Source organism: Podarcis raffonei, chromosome 16, assembly GCF_027172205.1.
Source record: "Podarcis raffonei isolate rPodRaf1 chromosome 16, rPodRaf1.pri, whole genome shotgun sequence".
Classification (NCBI taxonomy): Eukaryota; Metazoa; Chordata; class Lepidosauria; order Squamata; family Lacertidae; genus Podarcis; species Podarcis raffonei.
Window position 1 is genome coordinate 29,835,422 of NC_070617.1, and position 24,006 is coordinate 29,859,427.

At 44.6% G+C, this 24,006-nt stretch overlaps 1 protein-coding gene across 1 annotated transcript in view; it reads right to left on the reverse strand.

Moving 5' to 3' along the window:
- PPIL2 (peptidylprolyl isomerase like 2) overlaps nucleotides 1-20,133 on the reverse strand; it is a 74,636-nt gene extending 54,503 nt beyond the window's left edge. The window contains exons 1-5 of the mRNA XM_053369277.1: nucleotides 19,944-20,133; nucleotides 17,842-17,891; nucleotides 16,838-16,883; nucleotides 15,374-15,436; nucleotides 12,254-12,305 (exon numbers count right to left, since the gene is read on the reverse strand). Coding sequence (XP_053225252.1) covers nucleotides 12,254-12,305; nucleotides 15,374-15,436; nucleotides 16,838-16,883; nucleotides 17,842-17,891; nucleotides 19,944-19,975 — 243 coding nt within the window. The 5' untranslated portion in view covers nucleotides 19,976-20,133. The remainder of the gene's footprint in view (nucleotides 1-12,253; nucleotides 12,306-15,373; nucleotides 15,437-16,837; nucleotides 16,884-17,841; nucleotides 17,892-19,943) is intronic.
- Nucleotides 20,134-24,006: the final 3,873 nt, after the last annotated feature.

Genomic DNA, 24,006 nt, shown 5'->3' on the forward strand with positions numbered 1-24,006 from the left:
GGGCCACATTCCATTGATGGGTGAGGCCAGAGGCAAAAGAAGTGACTCTCACCTTTGCACGGTAGGCTGCGTTCCAAAATTCATTCATCCAGAGGATGCTACACACACACATGCATACACTTTCCCATCCAGGCAAGCAAGAAGCATTATCTTAGGTCAAGGACACATTCCAAGACAGGCAAAAGTACTCAAGGAGGACATGGAGAAAGGCTGGTGAGGGATGCAGCTTGTGAGAGTCCCAAGGGCCAGGAAAAGTCCTGGAGGGCCACATTTGGTTGCCCATCACTACTTCACACAACAATCTTAGAAAATAGTTTTTTATTTTACTTCTTCATTTCTTTCAGGGGAGATTATCATAACTCCTCCAGCATCACTCCACTTTTCCTTCCTTTTTCGTTTCTTTTTTTGGGGTTTCAGATTGCCAATAAAACCAAAGCAGAGTCTTAATCGCTAGCCGAAGATAAATGAAAGAACCCCCAGAGTGAAACTTGCATTTCCAGCTTGCTGCGGCCCAAATTAAAAGGACTTTGCACGAAAAGCAGAGCAGGGCAACCCTCGCAGCAAAGGCATTCGTATGAGAGCCAGCCAAGCTGATTGAAAGTGACAACTCCAAAAAGGATTTCCGCTGGAAGGTTATAGAGTGCGCTAGTTATTACTGCAATTAGTCTTATTAATTTGACCACTAAAATAACCACCGATATCATTTTGGGGGCTTAGAAAAACATAAGCGCTGGATCCAATGCCTATCTTACTCCATTGAAACTAATGGATATAACTAAGTCATCTCAAAGTGTCTATGTTCAGTAGAACTAAGTGGGAGAAAACCCATGGACTCTTGGTTTTGCAAATGAGATTCAGTAACTGATGGATGGGCTCTTCATGTAATCCAGGTGTTGGGAGCCAGTCTTCCTCCAGATGTTGCTGGACCACAGCTCCCATCAATCTTGACTATTGGCCATGCTGGCTTCATAGCTCATAGCAGGTGGAGTCCAACAACTGAAGGGCCATATGTTTCTCATCCCTGACATAAATAGTAAGCTAGATGGACCAATGGTCTGATTCTGTGCAAGGCAGCTTCCCAGGTATGGGTTGAAAACAGGGTGCTGCAAGGACACCCACTTTACTTTGATGAAACACAGACAGGCATACTGGACGTCTTTGCTAGAACACTGCAAAACACGTGTCAAAGGCTCGGCATCAAAAATCTGCCTATCTAAAATCTACCACTGCCCCAAAGGCTTTCCCCAAAAACAATCCCAAGACCTGCAGGGTGCTGAGAGCTGTTAGAAGACCCCCTCACAGATTGATCATTCCCATCACCCATAATAAACTACAGATCCCAGTATTCTTTGGGGTGAAACCTTGACAGTTAAAAGTGGTATAAAAGTGCTTTATATGCGATCCACCACTCCAAAGCACAAAGTCCCACAGATATTGAGGGCCAGCTCCAAGGGTCTTCTGGTGGTTCCCTCACTGCGAGAAGTGAAGCTAAGGGAACCAGGCAAAGGGCCTTCTCAGAACTGGCACCCTCCCTGTGGAACGCCCTCCCATCAGATGTCAAGGAGATAAATAGCTATGCAAATTTTAGGAGACACCTGAAGGCAACCCTGTATAGGGAACTTTCTAATGTTTAATGTTTTATTATTTCTTTATATGTGTTGGAAGCTGCCCAGAGTGGCTGGGGCAACCCAACCGGATGTAAATAATATTTTTATTTATTTATTATTAGATAATTATTTAGGGATGGGTTCTCAGGGTGAAGGTCTACTAGTATCACTCCCTAACAGAGGTAGCAGGTAGCTGGCCAGGGATTTTAAAGGCAGTGCATTATCACAGCTAGGTGATAATTGCATTGAACATAGGAATAGTTCCTTTGAAATGTAACTATTAACAGCGCACTCAGATTCAAGCTTTGGCATTTGAAGAACTGTATTCTATCAGCTGGCGATGAGCTTGCTCATAGAATCCTTCTTTCAGCATGGCCTAGAGAGGTTGTCTCTTGGGGGATTTCTCTGGGTCCCCCCAAATACTGTACCCTATTGTGTCAGCCAGTAAATTAGGTCCCATTAATTTGCAATGGTGGCATTCAATGAGAAAGGTCCTAGCTCAGTAGGAGAGCATCTGCTTTGCATGCAGAAGGTCCCAGATTCAATCCCTGGCATCTCCACATAGGGCTGGGAGAGAAACCCCATTTGAAATCTAGGAGGGCTGCTGCCAGCCAGTGTAGACAATAGTAAGGTGGATGGACCAGTAATCTGAGACTGGTTCCTACGTTCCTAATGTGACAGAGGTCAGAGTCTCACCACTGCAACCTTGGTAGTCTGTGAGGGAGAATAAAATATTGAGACTCTTCCTTGGGTCAAAGGGGCTCTGGGTGAAGGTGAAGAAGAAGAAGAAGAAGAAGAAGAAGAAGAAGAAGAAGAAGAAGAGTAGTAGTTTGGATTTGATATCCCGCTTTATCACAACCCGAAGGAGTCTCAAAGCGGCTAACAATCTTCGTTCCCTTCCTCCCCCACAACAAACACTCTGTGAGGTGAGTGGGGCTGAGAGACTTCAGAGAAGTGTGACTGGCCCAAGGTCACCCAGCAGCTGCGTGTGGAGGAGAGGGGAAGCAAACCTGGTTCACCAGATTACGAGTCCACCGCTCTTAACCACTACAGCACACTGGCTCTGGTGAAAGAAGTTAGCCTAGAGACAAGCGAAGAAGATTCATGGTGATCTCTGGCATTAACACCAGTGAACTCTAGGATCAAGAGTTGTCCTGAAAGTGAAGGACTCCCTAGGCTTTGCCATAAGGAATAAGGGTTGCCGGGAAGGTGTTTGTTTGTTTGTTATTGGAATTTTTTGATCAAAAGGCATGGAATACTGTAAAGTACAAATGATATTCAAACCAGAATGAAGTCCTGCCTGGAGATCTTGAAGGGATTAACTTGAATATAGTCAGAGTGGAGGATGAAGGAGGAGGAGCTTGCTCAGTGTTCCTGCTTTCCGGCTCCCAACAGGGGAAAAGGAACAGAAAGCAACTAGGTCATGTTGAACCCAAACGATTCTAAAGCTCTGGGAGCCAGGATATAATCAACAGATTGTTCCAAGCTCATAAAAGTAATGAAAAGATTGCAAAGAGGTTCTTGCAGTAAACAGCGATGATTCAGACAAGAACTTCCTTGAAACAGCGCGGTCCATATGGACTCATGCTACTCCCACACGATCCTGTGACTCGGAGCCATCTGTAAAAAAAAAAATGCAACGTAATTTGTTGTTAGCAGCATGGATAATACAGCTGCCGGTAAAACTACAGGGGCATTGTGGCCCGTGGAAGCCAGCCAAATAAATGCAAAGGTTTACAAAGCCTGACGGTCCAGGAAGTGCGTAAGAATATTAGTGAAACAATGCTGTCCAGTGATCATTTCCGTCTTTTTCCAGGAAATGGAAGGCAAGCCAATCATGCATGAAGCTGGCAGCACCGCTTCATGTTGCAGAATCTGGGTTATCATGACGCAGAATTTAAATTAATGTGCACAGACCCAGTTTGACATGCGTTTTTTCTTTTTAAAAATTCATTCTGAATGGGTTTGCCGCACCAATTATTTAGATAAAATGGAAATCAACATCACGGCACGTCATACGGCTGATGCTTGGGGTATGGGTGCTGCCTTTTATCCCCCCCCAAAAAACACACTCCAGCCAAGAGACTTTTGGCAAGGCAGCCTCCTTTCCGGCAATTAGGAGCAAGCCTAGGCACTGAGCTCTCTCTCTCTTCCCGTCTGCCAGCTGACACGGCTCACCCCTCCCAGGACTGAGGAGGGCAGCCTCTCCCGCCCCTCCCGGCTGCCGCCATCACACAAAAGCAGGAGCTCTTTGACTGTGTAGGTTAGTGGGGCACCAGGGCAGACCAAAGATGAAACAAGCCGAACGGCTGAAATTGATTGCCCTTCTGCCACGGACAAGCGTGTGATGGATGAGCCAGCCGACAAATTCTCACACGGCCATTTGTCACGCACGTAGGGTGCCATGCTGCATTAAAAGGATTTGTAGCCAACGACATCAAAAGGCTGCGCCAGGCACTGAGAGAAAAGGAGGTCTCTTCCTTCCACCGGGCACGCCACACAGAGAAGGGTGCAGCCCATGCATAACCGCTAAAGGAGGGTAAGGGGCTCCCCTTGAAGGCAGCTTGGAAGCTGCAGCCGGCACAGAAGTCTCATCTCCTGCCTTTCAGGTAAAAGGTAAAGGTACACCTGACCATTAGGTCCAGTCATGGTTGACTCTGGGGTTGCTGCGCTCATCTCGCTTTATTGGCCGAGGGAGCCGGCGTACAGCTTCCGGGTTATGTGGCCAGCATGACTAAGCCGCTTCTGGCAAACCAGAGCAGCGAACGGAAACGCCGTTTACCTTTCCGCCAGAGTGGTACCTAATTATCTACTTGCACTTTGATGTGCTTTCAAACTGCTAGGTTGGCAGGAGCAGGGACCGAGCAACAGGAGCTCACCCCATCATAGGGATTCAAACCGCCGACCTGATCGGCAAGTCCTAGGCTCTGTGGTTTAACCCACAGAACTGCGTAATAACAAACCAACACAGGAAGTTGCCTGATATCAAGTCAGACTACTGAGCCACCTAGCTCAGTATTGTCTACACCGACTGGCAGCAGCTCCTAGGATTTCAGCTGGCAGTTCTTGCCCTGGAGATGCCACTGCCATGCATTGAATCTGAGACCTTTTGTGTGAAAAGCAGATGCTCTACCACTGAGCTGCAGCCCTTCCCTCAAGGCACAGAAACATGGGAAGTTAGAGTAATAGAATTGTAGAGTTGGAAGGGACCCCGAGGATCATCTAGTCCAACCCTCTGCAATGAAGGAATATGGAGCTATCCCAAACAGGGATCGAACCTGCAACCTTGGCATTATCAGCACCATTCTCTTATCAACTGAGCCTTATACAGAGTCATACCATTAGTCCAACTGGTTAAGCACTGTCTACACTGATTGGCAGAAGCTCTCCAGGGATTGAGGCAAGGGGTCTCTCTCCCTGCCCTGCCTGGACATGCCAGGGATGGAACCTGGAACCTTCTGCATGCAGATTCTCTTACTACTGAACTATAGCCATTCCCCAAGCAACGTATCACCCACCTATTCTCATGTTTAAGCCAGTGCACCATTGTGGTTGGAGTAGCAGACTAGATTCAGGGAGACCCAAGTTCAAATCCCCACTCGGCCATGATGTTCTTGGGCCGACGTCTACTTTACAGCCAAAACTACCTTACACAGTTGTTTGTTGTGATGATGAAAAGGGGAAGAGGAAGGACCAAGTGTTCCGGCCTATGCTCCTTGGAAGAGGGGCAGGATAAAAATAAAGAATACGTCACCAAAAATATGCACCTGTCCGTATTCATCAGCACTAGATGCCAGTATAGCTCAAGGTGCAAGTTCTAAATGTCAATCAGCTACCAAGCCAAGTTCAATGGGTTGGTACCAAAATACAAAACCCTGTACAGCTCAGGACCAGGTTACTTGAGAGATGGCCTTATCCCTTAATAGAGCCCTATGATCTGCTGGAGATTTCTATATCTCAGAAGCCCGCTCTGCAGCAACTTAGAGCAGGGCTTTTAGTGTGGCTGCCCCTGTTCTGTGGAAGAACATTCTCCAGTGATACAACACATCACAACAGCAGTTCTCTGGGTGGCATGGAAAACAAAACAGATTTTTCAAAGACCGCCATTCCCCAATACAGTGGTACCTTGGGTTACATACGCTTCAGGTTACATATGCTTTAGGTTACAGACTCCGTAACCCAGAAATAGTGCTTCAGGTTAACAACTTTGCTTCAGGATGAGAACAGAAATCGGGCTCCGGCGGCGTGGCAGCAGCAGGAGGCCCCATTAGCTAAAGTGGTGCTTCAGGTTAAGAACAGTTTCAGGTTAAGTACAGACCTCCGGAACGAATTAAGTACTTAACCCGAGGTACCACTGTAACGAGAACGAAGAGTTAATAGACCAGCAATCCTTCACTGACTTGCGGGATATCTTCCAAGAGAAGAAAAGGCTAAGGAGCAAACCCTTACACTAATCTGGAGTGGCGTCCCTAAGATGGATGGTGTCTCGTGCACCTCCTTCTGTCAACTCCTGCAGCCAATCTGGTGCCAAATGTATTGCTCTGCTTTTCTTCGGTCCACATCAGCGAGACCAAGAGGGGAGCATTGTTGTCTGGGCAGCCCAGGACCTCCAGACACACTGCCCAGCCTTGCACTCCAAAGAGGTCACTTCAGTGCTGCTAACACAGTGGTTTGACTTCACCCCGGAGGCGCACTTCTTTGTCTCTCAAGACAGATGGATGTGGCCGCCGCCACCACCAACAAAAACAACAAATTAAAGCCATACGAGGAAATGCCCATTCCAAACCCAGTTGGAGTGGAGTTGGCTCACAGCAGTGTGCAAATTGTAGGAGAAACAGAAGATTTACAGGGCCCCTAAAGGCAAGCTGTGCTGCATCACAACTCCCATCAGTCCCATTAGAGCAGGCACAGGCAAACGCGGCCCTCCAGATGTTTTGGGACTACAATTCCCATCATCCCTGACCACTGGTCCTGTTAGCTAGGGATGATGGGAGTTGTAGTCCCAAAACATCTGGAGGGCCAAGTTTGCCTATGCCTGCATTAGAGCATCCAATGGTCAGGGATGATGGGAGTTGGAGTCCAACAACATCCACAGGACACAATGTTAGCTATGCCTGCTTTAATGAAATCCACGGATCCATTCCCAACTGCCACCAGTGACTTAAGCCAAAGCATGCCCACCTGCAAGTTATCTAAACACAGTAGCTAAAGGGGCCAAGCCAAAAGTCCAAGTCAGCCAGATCTACTGAGCTGTGCATGTTCTGCAGCTGGGCAAGAAAAACAGAGAAATCACAAGACACACCACAGTGTTGATTTCTCTTGAACTGTAACCATAGTGCTGGTATCAAAGCCCAACAATCCAGGTAAGGGATATGACATTATCCCTTGGAACAACTCTGTGGAAGCCGGGGAGGATGTTGCAAAGGTCAATTAATAATGTTTCTCCCCTAAATGGACAGCGGCAGCACTACACACTCCCATCTGCAGGAGATGACAATGGGAAAAGCATAACAGAAAAACAAGTATGAGAGTGAGTGGGAAGGAAGGCATGAAAATAACTCTCTGATGCACTTGGGGAAGGTTTAGTCATCCCCAGGCTACATTGCAGAAAGAGTTATAAGCATATTATTATTATTAACACTGCATTTGCCAACCTGGCCCCCTCCAGATGTTTCAGAGTACAACTTCAGCTTGCTGGGGCTGATGGGAGTTGTAGTCCAAAAGGGCGCCAGGTTGGCGGGTGCTGGATTAACACATCATAGAAAAGGCGCATATTTTTCCCCTGCTCCTTCCAGAATACCCATCAGCTATTAAAGCCCCCACAACTTCCATTGGAGGAGAAAAACCAGGCAGACAACAGGAATTCAGAACCTATCACAGGCTGGCTGCAGCGCATGCAAAATTTACTAAGAAGCCCCCTGCTAAAGTAACACTTATCCTGTTTGATCATGGACAGCGTTGCAGTTCATAATCATGAAACAGTGGTTAATTAGAGGGATTCCTGGATTGTTTGTTACTGCCACAAAGGGGCTTATTTGAGCTTATTGAGCTGAGTTGTGACTGTGAGAACACGGCAACTGATTCAGCTGCTGTCACGGAGCTGGAAATAATTCTCAGTTTAAACTAAACATGGCATATTGTTGTTGCAGCGCCACCTTGCACCCTTCAGCTCAGATTGCACTAAGGTGCTAAACTTTGCACCTAGGATGTATCACTTCAGACTGTACTTGGGGGCTCACTCTGACAGAACATTTTCCATACCAAAAGAACAAAAGAAACCTGTGCAGACAAAGCTAGCACATCAGGAATAAGGCTCAGCAATTTGAATACTTCTTGTCACCAATGTACTATTTTCTCCATTGGGAGTGGGGGGTGGGGTCTGTATGGAGGAGCATTCAGCCATGGCCAACTTGCACCTCCCAGTATGTTTCCAAGCACAATTCAAAGTGTTGGTGCTGACCTTTAAAGACCTAAACGGCCTAGGTCCAGTATACCTGAAGGAGCGTCTCCACCCCCATCATTCTGCCCGGACACTGAGGTCCAGCTCCGAGAGCCTTCTAGCGGTTCCCTCACTGCAAGAAGCTAAGTTACAGGGAATCAGGCAGAGGGCCTTCTCGGTAGTAGCACCCGCCCTGTGGAAAGCCCTCCCACCAGATGTCAAAAGAAAAACAATTACCAGACTTTTAGAAGACATCTGAAGGCAGCCTTGTTTAGGGAAGCTTTTAATGTTTAATAGACTACAGTGGTACCTCAGGTTAAGTACTTAATTCGTTCCAGAGGTCCGTACTTAACCTGAAACTGTTCTTAACCTGAAGCACCACTTTAGCTAATGGGGCCTCCTGCTGTTGCTGCACTGCCGGAGCACAATTTCTGTTCTCATCCTGAAGCAAAGTTCTTAACCTGGAGCACTATTTCTGGGTTAGCGGAGTCTGTAACCTGAAGCGTATGTAACCCGAGGTACCACTGTATTGTATTTTAATATTCTGTTGGAAGCTGCCCAGAGTGGTTGGGGAAACCCAGCCAGATGGGCGGGGTATTAATAATAATAACAATAATAACAATAATAACAATAATAATAATAATAATAATAATAATAATAATAATAATAATAATTGTTATTATTATTACAGGCTGAAAATACAGGTTTACCACCTCAGTGGGAATTACGTCTCACAGAAAACAAAACCAAATACATAAAAAATACCTTGTGTTTCTTTATGGGGAAGCTCTGGCCACAGGCCATACTAGGTCCCACAGCTGCAGAAGAACAACAACAGGCAGCCTTAAAATCAGTGGTGAGGAACCTGGTGCCTGACAAGGAGTCCCCTCCTGTGGTTTCTTGCAACTGGGATTCAGAAGCATTACTGCCCCTAGCAGTGGAGGTAAAACACAGCCATCGTGATTCATAGCAGCTGACAGCCTTTCTCCTCCATCAATTTGTCCGGTCCTCTTTTAAAGCCTTTCAAGTCAGTGGCCATCACTGCCTTCTTAGGGAGCGAGTGTCACAGTTTAACTCCACACTGTGCGAAGAAGCACTTTCTTTCGTCTACCCTGAATACTCTTAACGTTCAGCTTCATCAGATGCTCACAAGATACAGTGGTACCCCGCAAGACGAACGCCTCGGAAGACGAAAAACTCGCTAGACGAAGGAGTTTTTCGTTTTCTTAGCCGCTTCGCAAGACGCATTTCCCTATGGGCTTGCTTCGCAAAACGAAGCTTGCCCCGCAAGCTCCGGGGATAGCGGGGAAGCGCAGCGCGTCTTCCCCGCTGTCCCCGGACCTCTTTTGAAGCAAGGGGCGGCGGGGAGAAGATCGCTTCTCCCCGTTGCCAGCCCCGCAATCTCCAGGGACAGAGGGGAAGGCGCGCGGACCCCTTTTGAACCAAGGGGCGGCAACGGGGAGAAGCGATTCTCCCTGCTGCCCCTTCCCTTGCTTTAAACAGGTCCGGGGACAGAGGGGAAGGTGCGCGGCGCTTCCCCTCTGTCCCCGGACGGTCTCCATAGGAATGCATTGATTGATTTTCAATGCATTCCTATGGGAAACCGTGCTTCGCAAGACGAAAAACTCGCAAGAAGAAAAAACTTGCGGAACGAATTAATTTCATCTTGCGAGGCACCACTGTATACCGTTATTGGGGGGGGGGACTTTTCTCTTTTCCACTTTCTCCATCCTGTGCAAAATTTCATACACGTCTATCATGTCATCACATTGCTACTCCAGAGTAGACCTGCTGAAGTGAACGGGCACGGCTAACTTAGGTTCATTAATTTCAATGGGTCTACTCTTGAGTAGAACTTCGTTGGGTACAACCCAATGATTCTAAGCATGCTCAGGATCACACTCCTGCTCACAGATCGCTTCTCAGCCAGAATAATTCCAAAAGCACACCTTGGGGGGCGGGTACAAGTTACAGAGAAGAGCGCCATGTGCACATCTCTACAAGAGACGAAAACCCTGGTACAAAAAGATTTTTTTGGCCAAACCTTTCACACTCGTATCACAGCTGCCACCTAGTGTTTAAAAAAAATCTCTGCAGATTCCAACAAGACAGCCTCATAATAAATGTCACGTATTTCTGGGCTGTCCTGAAAACAGGCGCAAAAGGTTGAGCTTGGGTTTGACTGTGAAGCACGGAATAATTGCAACCCACAGCAAATAAAAGTCCGTTCTGTTTAGATGCTATGGGCACTACTAGCCTCAATTTAGGCAAGAGATAACCGCTTTAATCCCAGGAGCGCATAAAGTTTTCCAGAAGGGTTAATTCAGGCAGCAGCAGAAGGCAGCAACCAAGGGGGGAAAGCAACAATCCACACAGGAATATAAATATGTGAAATAAGTTAAATTTAAAATGATACTCAAGTTAACAAAGAAATTGAGGGTAAGAAATTTGGGATGGCTTCATCAATAAACGGAAAGGAGGAAAGAGAGCACACAGGCAGGGCTGGATTTAGGTTTGATGAGGCCCTAAGCTACTGAAGGTAATGGGGCCCTTTATATGTCCAGCTGTCCTTTGTCAACGACAAATTGTCGCTGTTTTTTATGTTGAATATATGCTATATGGTAATTTATGGACCTAATAGGTATCTAAAGCCATTTGCACATAACAAAATATGTATTTTATCAATTTTATTTGTTTTTATCTTATATTTTGGAAATGTACTTCCAGTTTTTTTTTCATTTGTTTTTTTGGCCCCCCCCAAGAGAGTGGGGCCCTAAGCTATAGCTTCTTTAGCTTATATGTAAATTCCGCACTGCATTTAGCTTTTATGTAAATTCCGCACCATCTAGAGAAACTCAATGAATGAATTAAGGTGCATATCAGTCAAATAGTCTTTCCCATATACAAAACCTCAGCTGACTGGCAGAAGCTTACTGAGGCTTTGGAAAGGAGACTTTCCCAGCCTTACCTGGAGATGCCGGGGAATGAACCTGCGGTTTGTGCTTTTCTTTAAATATAGGAGGACCATGTGGCCAATTTCAAACTGGCATGAAGGCCACAACCGAGAAGCATGGCGCATGCTCTCACAAGTCAGGATAACACATGCACAAATAACTTTCAAATCAGAATCAAGATAAAATGCAGAGTGGGCTGTGTCTAGGGATTAATGGGTGGACAACAAAAGTGGATTTTGAGAGTCCTTATGGTGGCTAAGATATTTATACTTCAAGCCTGGAGGCATAAATACCCATTGGGTATTACACAATGGTCTATGGCAGTGGTTTTCAATCAGTGTGCCGTGGCACCCTGGGGTGCCTTGAATGACAGTCAGGGATGCCATGGGCAACACTGACCTCTGTCCCCCTTCCTTCCTTCCTTCCCCTCCCTCCCTCCCAAGCCCTCTCGTGTCTGCCCCTCCCAATGGCTTGCACAGCTGTTTATTGCAGCAGCCCTGGCTACAACCTCCGTAGGCAAATGGTGCCTCTGGAAGGCACCTCTATTTAGGGCAGGGTGGGGGCAGCTCAGAGACCAGGGGCAGCAGCAGTGGCTGCCCAGAAGACTCCCAAGCAGAGGGGTGGAGCAGAGGGGAACACTCCGCAAGGGAGGGTGTTCGAAAAAGGGTGAGAGGCTGCCAGCTCTACAGGCAAGGGGTGGCATTACTGGGCTCCTGAGGGGTGCCGCAGAAAGAATGCAGTTTGTTAAGGGAGCCATGTACTCAGAAAGGTTGAAAACCTCTGGTCCAAGGACCTCACAGCCCTGGCAACATTTAAATGAATTTCATATATGCATAATTTACATGTGGATACCTATTTGAACATCTGCAGGGCCCACATTAATTTTTTAATTTACTCGTGTACTGATGGTCACTGTATCCCTAAAGTGAGCAGATTGTGGTCTACTGTTATTACTAGAGTTATCTTTATATTATAATTTGCTTTTCTCTCCCTTTTATTTCTTCATTAATTTTATTTATTCTATTTCCCTTCCTCGCTAAATTGGCAAACAAAAAATTAATTTTAGAAAAAGCAGAGTACACCAAATCAAGAGTAAATGTGAAAGCTGGACGGAGGCTGGGCAGCAGTCCTGCTGATGGACTACAATCCCCTTCTTCCCCAGCTGCTTGCTACTGGGGCTAATGGGAGCTGGGCTGTCATCAGCTTCTAGAGGAACACAGCCCCCACCCCACCCCCCATCCAAGAAAACCTACCTCTCCTGTGCTTGGATTCGTCCCATACTTCTTTATCCAGGGAACAATATTCCTAAAACAAGAGCAAAAAAGATGCAGCGGATCAGATACAAAATCAGAAATGCCTGGTTCCTCCCGAAAAGTCACATGTGTTCTGGTGTAGCCTAGGGGCTTAGGAAAGTGAGCTGAGAAGCCCCCAACTTAAATAGCACCTTAGCACCTTGGATATGAGCTCACTTTAAATATTTAATAAAATAATAAAATATAATAATAATAATAATAATAATAATAATAATAATATAATAATAATAATAATAATAATAATAATATAGTAATAATAATAATAATAATAATAATAATAATAATAATAATAATATAATAATAATAATAATAATAATAATAATAATAATAATTTATACCCCAACCATCTGGCTGGGTTTCCCCAGCCACTCTGGGAAGCTCCCGATAGAATTATTATTATTATTATTATTAGCGTTAAAACATCAAACATAAAAAACATCGCTAAACAGGGCTGCCTTCAGATGTCTTCTAAATAACCTTACAAGAGCCAGACACTAGTACGAAAAGAGTTTTAGAACTAATACAAGCATTTGGTCAAGTAGCAGGTTTTAAGTTGAACAAACAGAAAACGAAAGTACTGGACAAAAATTTAACAGCTGTTGAAAGGGAAAAGTTTCAGAGTGAAACGGGTTTAATGGTAACAAAGAAGGTGAAATACCTGGGGATTAATTTGACATCTAAGAATGTGAACTTATTTAAGGATAACTATGAGAAATGCTGGTCAGAAATTAAGAAAGATCTAGAAGTATGGTCAAATTTGAGACTTTCCTTGTTAGGCCGTATTGCTGTTATTAAGATGAATGTCTTGCCTAGAATGTTGTTTTTGTTTCAAACATTGCAGATTTTAGACAAAATGGATTGTTTCAAGAGGTGGCAAAAAGACATATCTAGATTTGTCTGGCAGGGCAAAAAGCCCAGAATAAAATTTAAGATATTAACTGATGCAAAAGAAAGAGGGGGGTTTGCCCTGCCGGACTTAAAGCTGTACTATGAATCAGCGGCGTTTTGCTGGCTGAAAAGTTGGCTGCTTCTTGAAAATACAGACATTTTGGATTTGGAAGGGTTTAACAACAGATTTGGCTGGCATGCATATATATGGTATGACAAGGTAAAAATTCATCAAGGTTTCAAGAACCATATTGTTAGGAAAGCATTGTACAAGGTTTGGACTCGATATAAAGATCTGTTGGAAAACAAAACCCCCAGGTGGCTGTCACCAATGGAAGCTAAGGAAGTGAAAAAACTTAATATGGAATCCAAATGGCCAAAGTATTGGGAAATTATAGAACAGGAGGAGGGAAAAGTGAAATTGCAGAGCTATGAGAAATTGAAGTCAAAAGTAAGAGACTGGCTTCATTATTATCAGATAAATGAAGTCTTCAAACAGGACAGGAAAATTGGCTTCCAGGTGGAGAGGTCAAAATTAGAAACAGAGCTATTGGAACCCAACACTAAGAACTTGTCAAGAATGTATAACTTGCTGTTGAAATGGAATACACAGGATGAGACGGTTAAATCAGCTATGATTAAATGGGCACAAGACATTGGTCATAATATTATGTTTGCTGACTGGGAGCAGTTATGGACCACCGGTATAAAGTTCACGGCATGTAATGCCTTGAGAGAGAACATTATGAAAATGAATTATAGGTGGTACATGACCCCAGTCAAGCTTGCAAAAATTTATCATATGCCCGATAATAAATGCTGGAAATGTAAGGAAACTGAAGGTACTTTCTACCACCTTTGGTGGACGTGCCCAAGGATCAAGGTATTCTGGGAAATGATTTATAATGAAATGAAAAAGGTGCTTAAATGCACGTTCGTGAAGAAACCAGAAGCCTTCCTCCTGGGCATGGTAGGCCAATTGGTGTCAAGGAAAGATAGGACGTTTTTTTATGTACGCTACAACAGCAGCAAGAGTACTATTAGCGAAGTATTGGAAGACACAAGAACTACCCACACTGGAAGAATGGCAGACTAAGGTAATAGACTATATGGGACTAGCTGAGATGACCGGCAGAATCCGCGACCAAGGGAAAGAGACGGTGGAAGAGGATTGGAAGAAGTTTAAAATCTATCTTAAGAACTTTTGTAAAATTAATGAATGCTAAAATGTTTTGGGTAACGTAAAATAGAATTGCAGCGATTAGCAATTGGACATGAGAAATAAGACTTAAAGAAAGTATTATATTGACATTAGGGGATGCTGAAAAGATTGTCAACAGGGATGCAGAAAGGGGAGGTATGGGGAAGTCGCTGAAAGAAGGTTTATGAAATGAAAGGTCAAGAAATTATACGTGTTTGTATGTTTGTCTGTTTTGTATTGTGTTGTATTGTCTTGTATTATGTGTGGAAAAAACTAATAAAAATTTATAAAAAAAAAACAAAAACAGATGTCTTCTAAAAGTCAGATACAGGGATACCTCGGGTTAAGTACTTAATTCGTTCCAGAGGTCTGTTCTTAACCTGACATTGTTCTTAACCTGAAGCATCACTTTAGCTAATGGGGCCTCCTGCTGCTGCTGCGCCACCGGAGCACAATTTCTGTTCTCATCCGGACGCAAAGTTCTTAACCTGAGGTACTATTTCTGGGTTAGCAGAGTCTGTAACCTGAAGCGTATGTAACCCGAGGTACCACTGTAGTTGTTTATTTCCTTGACATCTGATGGGAGGGCATTCCATAGGTGCCACTATCGAGAATGCCCTCTGTCTGGTTCCCTGTAACCTCGCAGTGAGGGAACTGCCAAAAGGCCCTTGGCGCTGGACCTCAGTGTCTGGGCTGAACGATAGGGGTGGAGATGCACCTTCAGATATACTCGACCGAGGCCGTTTAGGGCTTTAAAGGTCACCACCAACACTTTGAATTGTGCTCGGAAACGTACTGGGAGCCAATGTACGTCTTTCAGGACCTACATTATTCTCCCCACCTATTAGCAACTTGTGACGATAAGAGCTATGCATCCTAGATTTGCTCAATTTTCCTTCAAGGAGAGAAGAGCTATACTAATGGGAGGGAGGGGGGAAGAGAAGAAGACCACTGAAAAAGTAGCAACTTACAGCAAGTCAAAGATGGTGCCTTCCAGTGTGCATACAGGATATTCAAATGGCTGCAAAGATAAGCTAGGGGAGAGAAAAAAAGAAATGTGGCAATTAAGTAAATGTGAATTAAATATCAGCAGAAGAGCACAATGATAAGCCAGCAATGCAGTTTTACCTAAATCCTGGGATGGGGACCCCGTGGGCCATGCATGTTCTGTTGAACAACAATTCCCAACAGAATGGAGTTCAACAACATGCCCCATTCCTGACCTAAGCAATGACCACAAAGAAATAGTTCTGGGTCGGATATTCTGCAATTGGAGCTCCACCACCCAAAAAAGAACCCTGTTCATAGTAGCTCCTCACTTAAAACTCTGGGAAAGCCAGTGTGGTATAGTGGTTAAAGCATCAGACTTGGACCTGGGGAAATGGGGTTCAAATCCTCACTCGGGCCATATAGCTCACTGGTGACCCTGGGCCAACCTCTGTATCTCCACCTATCCTACCTCACAGGGTTGTTGTGCGGGGGGAAAGGGAAGATGGAGGATTTGGGCCACAATGAAGGAAAGATGGAATATAAACGCAATAATAATATAAAATAAACAAATAAAAATAAAGTTGGGCAACCTGGAGAAAAGTCTCAGATGAAGAAATGGGCATGTTCTGACGAGTGCTTATAAGCTTCCTCAAAAGGCAACTAGAATCCTAGAACTGCAGAGCTGGGAGGGACCAAGGTGATCATCTAGTCCAGTCCCCTGCAATGCAGGAATCTTTTGCCCAATGTAGGACTCAACCCATGACTCTTAGATTAAGAGTCTCATGCTCTACCAACTTATGTGCTAAAGATGGCACCAGGTGGATCTCACTAGGGAGCCACAGGTGATTAAGGTGCAAATGGGGCTATTACAAATGAACATATTAATACCATGTACAGTTCTGGTCACCTCAACTAAGAAAGGAGAGTGATTCAAAAAGGAGAGTGATTCTAAATGATGGGTTCTAAATGAGTGATTCTAAATGATGAAGGTTCCAGGTTCAATCCCTGGTATCCCAGGCTGGAAGAGATTTCTGTCTGGAAAACTGGGGAGCAGCTGCCAGTGTACAGTATACAGTTCTGAGCTTCAGGGATCAAAATGGTCTGACTCTGCATAAGGGAGCTTCCTATTTTCCCAGAAGAATAATAATAAGAAGAAGAGTTTGGATTTGATACCCCGCTTTATCACTACCCAAAGGAGTCTCAAAGCGGCTAACATTCTCCTTTCCCTTCCTCCCCCACAACAAACACTCTGTGAGGTGAGTGGGGTTGAGAGACTTCAGAGAAGTGTGACTGGCCCAAGGTCACCCAGCAGCTGCATGTGGAGGAGCGGAGACGCGAATCCGGTTCACCAGATTACGAGTCTACCACTCGTAACCACTACACCTTGCTGGCTCTAAGAATGATAAAGGAATTAAATTAGAATTTAATATTTCTTCAGTGCTCACCTGCAGTGATCAAAAGGTAGACGTCTGAAATTGGACTGTGGAATTTCTGTTCAATTAAAACAAAATAAAAACATTTCACACACACATCATGTTCAACCTGGGATAAACAGATTGTTTTCCTGATTATAATGCTAGAGCTTCTGTCTCAGTTTCTAACATTCCTTTTACAATGCATTAATGAACTGTGGATTTCTGATCGATACACCATGTTACCCTAAATATCATTCACATCAGTGGGCATGCAGCAGACATCTTTGGATGTCATTGGATAATGTCACACACACACTCCTTATGCACATTTCTGATCCCAATGATGCATCCATGAAAACAGTGGGAAATAACTGTATGTCAGAATACTGTGAATAAGAGGCAACATGATCGTTCCGGCATGGAGTTCACAACGTGGAGAAACTGGACACAGGAAAGTTTTTCCTCCTCTCTCATAGCACTAGAATTCAGAGGCGTCCAATGAAGTTGAATGTTGGAATACTCAGGACAGAGAAAATACTTCTCCACACAGCACACTGTTGAAACTATGGAACTCACTCCCACAGGAGGCAGTAGTAGCCACCAACTTGGATGCCTTTAAGAGGGTTGGAGAAATTCATGCGGGAGAAGATTATCAATGGCAACTAGCCATAATACCTATGCTCTGCCTCCACAGTTGGAGGCAGCAATGCTTCTAAATCAGGCATAGGCAAACTCCGGCCCTCCAGATGTTTGGGACTACAATTCCCATTATCCCTAGCTAACAGGACCAGTGGTTAGGGATGATGGGAATTGTATTCCTAAACATCTGGAGGGCTGGAGTTTGCCTATGCCTGTTCTAAATACTAGTTGCTGGAAACCACGAGGGATTTTGAAGCTTATATGCTTGAATCCCGCTTGTGCGTTTCCTACAGGTGTCTGGTCGGCCACCAGGATGCTGAGCTAGATGGGCAATTGGCCTGATCCAGTGGGCTCTTCCCATGTTCTTAAAAGTGCTATAAATCCAAGCCACATACCTGCTTTCTTTCCTCCATAAAAATGTGTGTATTCTGCACAAGTTATGTACCTAGAGAGAGAAAAAGACAGGGGGACAACAGTTATTACCCCAAGTTTTGTTTCCAGAGCTTGGAACTGCTGCTGCAGTTAAAGATCCTTCTGTGCTGATACAGATAAAAATGGGTGTGACATCCAAATTTGAAATGCCTTTTGCAACACAGCTGAATGGAAAAGCCATCTAATAAGGGGAAAGGAGAAGGAAGCTTGTAAATAGCCAAAAGATTTAGGCTACAATCCTAAAGGCACTTAAGAAGAAGCAAGCCCCAGTCAGGACCCAGATCCTGGTTCAAATATCACCTTGCCCATAAATTCACCAGGAGACTTGAAGGCAAATGGCTCTCTCTTTTCTTGGTTCCCCATCACCATCTACAAGATAATAGTACTAGCTTTCCTTATAGGGTTGTTGTTGTGTGTGCATGAAGCTCTCTGACCAGTAAAAAAACCCAAGAACCTGTTTTACAAATGTCAAGCCTTATTTATTGAGGTCACTTTTTAGGGCAGAGCTTTGAGTTGCCTAAGCAATCCTATACCTGTACCAGTACAATTTTATATATCTTTTAAAACAACCAATAAACAGCCAATACGCATTCAGTGACGTAGCTGGATTTAAAACAAACGCAACCAGTTGAAAACCAGCTGCACTATTCTTGGAACGCATGTGGCGAGAAGGCAACATATGCAACCCACCTAAACCTCACAGCCTTTTGGACTAAGATACAGAACTATGATCTAAGCCTCGTGAACGATGCAGTTGGTGTGCTGCGCTATTCCGAACGCTCCTTTACCAAAGACGTCATGGGCTTGAAGATGCTCGAACTCAGGCCAAAAGGGAGAAACGTGCTAAGAGGAAGACACGCTTGGCAAACCCTCACCATGATAAACTCCCGCCCGAAAACATGTCCCCACTGTGGTAGGATGTGTGGATCCAGAATTGGCCTCCAGTGTCACTTGTGGACTCACTGTTAAGACCATGTTCATGGAAGACAATCTTATTCGGCTACAAGTGATCACCAGAGAAGAAGAAAGAAGGTGTAAAACTGGAAAACTGATTTTAAAACGTTATTATTAAAAAACAAAACAAAAACAGCAGTCCAGCAAAACCTGGTGGATTTTTAGATACAGATAGATAGATAGATTTATATATGTGTGTGTATATCTATATAAGGTAAAGGTAAATCCAGTCAAAGGTGACTATGGGGTTGCGGCACTCATCTCGCTTTCAGGCTGAGGGTGCCGGCGTTTGTCCACAGACAGCTTTCTGGGTCATGCGGCCAGCAGGACTAAACCGCTTCTGGAACAACGGGACATCGTGATGGAAACCAGAGCACACGGAAACACTGTGTGTGTGTGTGTGTGTGTGTGTGTGTATATATATATATACACATATACATAAATATATATATACATATACATATATACACGGTGTTTCTGTTTTTCCAGAGCACACAGAAACACCGTTTATATATATGTATGTGTATATATATATATGTATATGTATGTATCTTTATAGAGAGATACACACACACACACACACACACACATAAACGGTGTTTCCGTGTGCTCTGGTTTCCATCGCGGTGTCCCGTTGCTCCAGAAGCGGTATATATGTATGTGTGTGTGTGTGTGTGTGTGTATATATATATATATATATATATGTATGTATGTATGTATGTATAAAATGTATTAACTGAATCATGGGCACAGGCAGGATGTTTGTTAGGAGGGGAGCAGAACCTCAGATTTGTATTGATTTGCATTGATTTAGGCCTGCAACGCCCCCCCTTGGCTACACCCATGAACTGAATAAAAAACCTAAAAAACTAAAGTGACACAACAGCATGCAGAGATTATTAAACAGATTTTTTTTACTGTTGTTGTTGTTGTTGTCCCCCGCCCCTGCATTTATATGCCGCCTTTTCTACCGAGGGACCCCAACAGCCCCCCCCCCGATGTGGTAACAACCTGACAGGGGAGGCTCCGCGGCCCCCAGCCTGACCGTAACCGAACCAGGAGGGCCTTTCGCTTCGGGTGTGGGAAGGGAGAGCCGGAGATTTCCACTCACATCTTGTCCTTCTGGTGCTGCCTTTTCCCCATCCTGGCTGCTGAGCTTGGTCACCTCCACGGTGGCCTCGGGGAGGGAGGAAGAAAAAGCAACGCCACACGGAGCCCAGCCGGTAATCCAAACGGTGGAGAGAGAAAGAGTCTCCTGAAGAGAAAAGCGGAAGATGCCGCTACTTCCGGTGGAGCGGAGTGCGCCGCTCATAGGGGTCCCCCTAACCGGAAGCACCAAGCAGGCACTTTAAGAGTTCCGCGCTTCTCCACGCTCCCTCTTCTCTCAATTTTAAAAAATAGATAAAGTGCCGGATTTACGTATAAGATAAACAACCTATAGCTTAGGGCCCCACTCTCTTGGGGCCCCCCAAAAAATTTAAAGGAAAAAAAACCTTAATAATTATTTCACTATTATTTCTTAATTGTATTTAACTATTAATATAGTAAAGGTAAAGGTACCCCTGCCCGTACAGGCCAGTCTTGACAGACTCTAGGGTTGTGCGCTCATCTCACTCTAGAGGCCGGGAGCCAGCACCAGCTCAGCACACGGAACGCCGTTTACCTTCCCGCTATAAAGCGGTATCTATTTATCTACTTGCACTTTTTAAGGGTGCTTTCGAACTGCTAGGTGGGCAGGAGCTGGGACCGAAAGACGGGAGCTCACCCCGCCGCGGGGATTCGAACCACCGACCTTCTGATCGGCAAGTCCTAGGCACTGTGGTTTTACCCACAGCGCCACCCGCGTCCTAACTATTAATATACTTCTTCTTAATTTTATTTCAGTTCAACAATTACTTTGATAAAATACATATTTTGTTAGGTGCAAATGGCTTTAGATAACTATTAGGTCCATAAATTACCATATAGCATATATTCAACAGAAAAAACGACGACAATTTGTTGTTGACAAAGGACAGCTGGACGTATAAAGGGCCCCATTACCTTCTGAGGCATCTGATCATAGCCTGCATTTATAATCAAGGCTTATATTTTGATCAGATTCCTGTATTCCAAAAATGAGCTTAAATTCACAAATGTTTCTTTTCGAGACAGGAAACCAGCAGGCAAGGTCTTTGTCGCAGGCAAGGTCTTTGTCAGAGGCCCCTTTGGTTTATTGCGGTCATAAAACAGGCTGGGAACAAAAGGTCACACTGACCATACAAATGATAGAATACAATCAAGGTTGCAAAAAACAATTAATTATTGTGCCTCCCATTAAACTTGAGCCACATCTTCCTAAGGTTAAAAGGGCAAGAGCTAATACAAACATCAGCTGGCTAGGGAAGAGGCAACTCTCTGAAACTGCTTTGAATCTTTAGAATTTAGCTTAGCTTTTACTAAGTTCCCTTTCTTCTAAAAAAACTATATATGTATGAAATATATTGGCTTAAATGTAATTATGCAAAGGATTTAGAAAGTAAGAAATTATAGAATCATAGAAGAGTTGGAATAGACCATGAGGGCCATTGAGTCCGGACCCCTGCCAGACAGAGAGACGCCATCGGAGCACTCCTGATATATGGTTGTCAAGCCTCTGCTTAATGACCTCCAAAGATAAAATTAGCCACCATCTGTTTTGGAGTGAATAGGGCAATAGGGCAAAAGATGAAATGTTAGTTAAGGCGCCTAGTCTAGGGCAAAAGGTTATTTGGTAATTAAGGTGCCTTGTAGAGGTTAATGGCTATTTATTTGCCAATTATAAATAGAAGGAAATATAGCTCTTTGTCTCCCATAAAAGGTAATAGGAAATGGGTGTATCTTTTATGATTGGTTCTAGCAAACAGCCAATAGGAATTTTAACCAGGCTGATTGGACAGAGGCAGCCAAAGGAGGAGCAAGGGGGCTGAGCTGAGGGAATATAAGTGCTGGCCATAAGGGCAGGAAGGCAGGCCAGAGCTTGGTAACCATATACCACTGTGCCTCTCATTTATTTGTCTGACAAATAAATTATTATTTTAATTTCTCTATTGCTGCGTTGAATATTTCATTCCAGCTAAGCGTTAACCACAAGCAGGGTGCTACATTTTATGGTGCCTCTGTGACTCGGATAAGTGGTCTGCTGGAACGCAGCCCCTTCGCCTTACTGGGCAGGGTACAAGAGGGAGGACCACTAACTGCTTACCCAGCGCGCACTGGAACATTTTTCCAGGGGAACGCAGAAGTCTCGTCTGTCTGATACCCTGCTCACCGACGGCGACGGACCGGGGGGAACCAGAGAAATAAACTGGGAACCAGCTAAGGGTAAGTGCACAAAGGGGTTTTGGCCCTCCAATTAATTGGGAGGAAGAGAAGTCTTGATCAAACTTCTGCGTCTCAGTAAGGGGAAACTGAGTACGCTACATGGCTGGGTACATCAGATGGTGATCTGGTGTAGGGAAAAGGGAAAGGTTGGGAGGTAGAGTGTGGTGAAGTATCCAGCGCATTGTATGTGTGAGAAAGTACAACCTGAGTGTGGAGTGGGTAGTACTTCGGTTCCCAGTAAGGCGACTTCACTGGGCAAGGAACCCCACGAAGCGAGTGTGTAAGTGACTGAGTGGATACTTCACAGGGCCATACAATGGGAGTTGGAGGTTCAAAGGGGGAAAATACACCTCTTGAATGTATGTTAAATAATTTTAAGAAAGCCTTCTCAGGGGCATATGGAGTCAAAATGACGCCAGAGCGCCTGAGAACGTTATGTGAATTAGAGTGGCCGAAACAAAATACTGAATGGCCATCTCAGGGAACCTTTGATATAAATTTAGTAAGCAAACTTTGGACTAATATCGCCAAAGAAACGGGAGGGTGCCCAGAACAATTTTCATATATAGATTCTTGGCTGAGCACATTAAATAAAAATCCTCCATGGATAAGGGAATGCAAAGTCCAACGATGCAAATTATTGGCTGTAAAAGCCGAAGCTAGGAAAGGAATCTTGCCAAATAAACTCAAACCCATTTTTGAGGGACCAGAGGAAGAGGTGCTTCCACCTCCACCCTATGCTCCACATCGAAGGGAGCCTAATCCAAATACTCCACCAGTTGTAACCCCAAGGCAAGAAAGTGGAACGAATAATGGGGGTGGAGTCACAGAACTTGATTCCTTGATAGATTATGATAAATATCTTCAGGAGGCCTTGGAGTCCTATAATAAAGCCCAAGCAGAAGTGGTTATTCCACCTGTGAGTCCCAGTAGAACTCCATCTACAGTCTCCTTTAGTGGAACAACCAATTGCCCACCCCAAACCCCTGTACATCCAAATCCTAGAGAACTATTACAGAAGTTACAGGAAGACCTTGATCGGTCAGCAAGCAATACAGCAAGGCGTATAAAGCTGCTAAAAGAACGCCTTGGGACAGATACCATCCCCTATGATTTGAGGCCCCTAGAGCAAAGCGAAGAGAAAGGTCATGTAGTAGCCCCTCTTAGAAGAGTATTTGATGCACTTGAGGAGCCTGTGCTGGTTAACGGGCAACCCGGACCACGGCCACCTCGAACTTCGACCCTCCAGTATATTCCATTCACAACTACGGATCTGATGAATTGGAAAACACACACCCCATCTTTCGCAGAAAAACCTCAGGCTATGATGGACTTGGTGACTTCAATAGTAAATACTCATAGTCCTACTTGGACAGATTGCCGCCAACTCCTGAATACTCTGTTCACCACTGAGGAAAGAAGAGATATAATTGAAAAGGCACAGATATATTTGCGTGAGCAGGCCAGAATGGGAAATATTTTTAATATTGACCGTCATCTCCAGGATAACTTTCCTTTGGAAGATCCTAATTGGGATCCAAACAATGCAATTCACCTGGCCAGGCTTACCACCTACCGCCAGACGCTTGTGCAAGGTATCCGCAGGGCATGCCAGAAGCCCACTAATATGTCTAAAGTCTCAGAAGTAGAACAGAAACCAAATGAGAGTCCGGGAGACTTTTTAGAGAGGCTGCAGGAAGCCTATCGTATATGGACTCCTTTTGACCCTGAAGCCCCTGAAAACAGCAGAATGATTACTGCTACATTTGTGGCCCAGTGTGCTTCTGACATTCGTAAGAAAATTCAGAAATCAGAAGGATGGGAAGGGATGC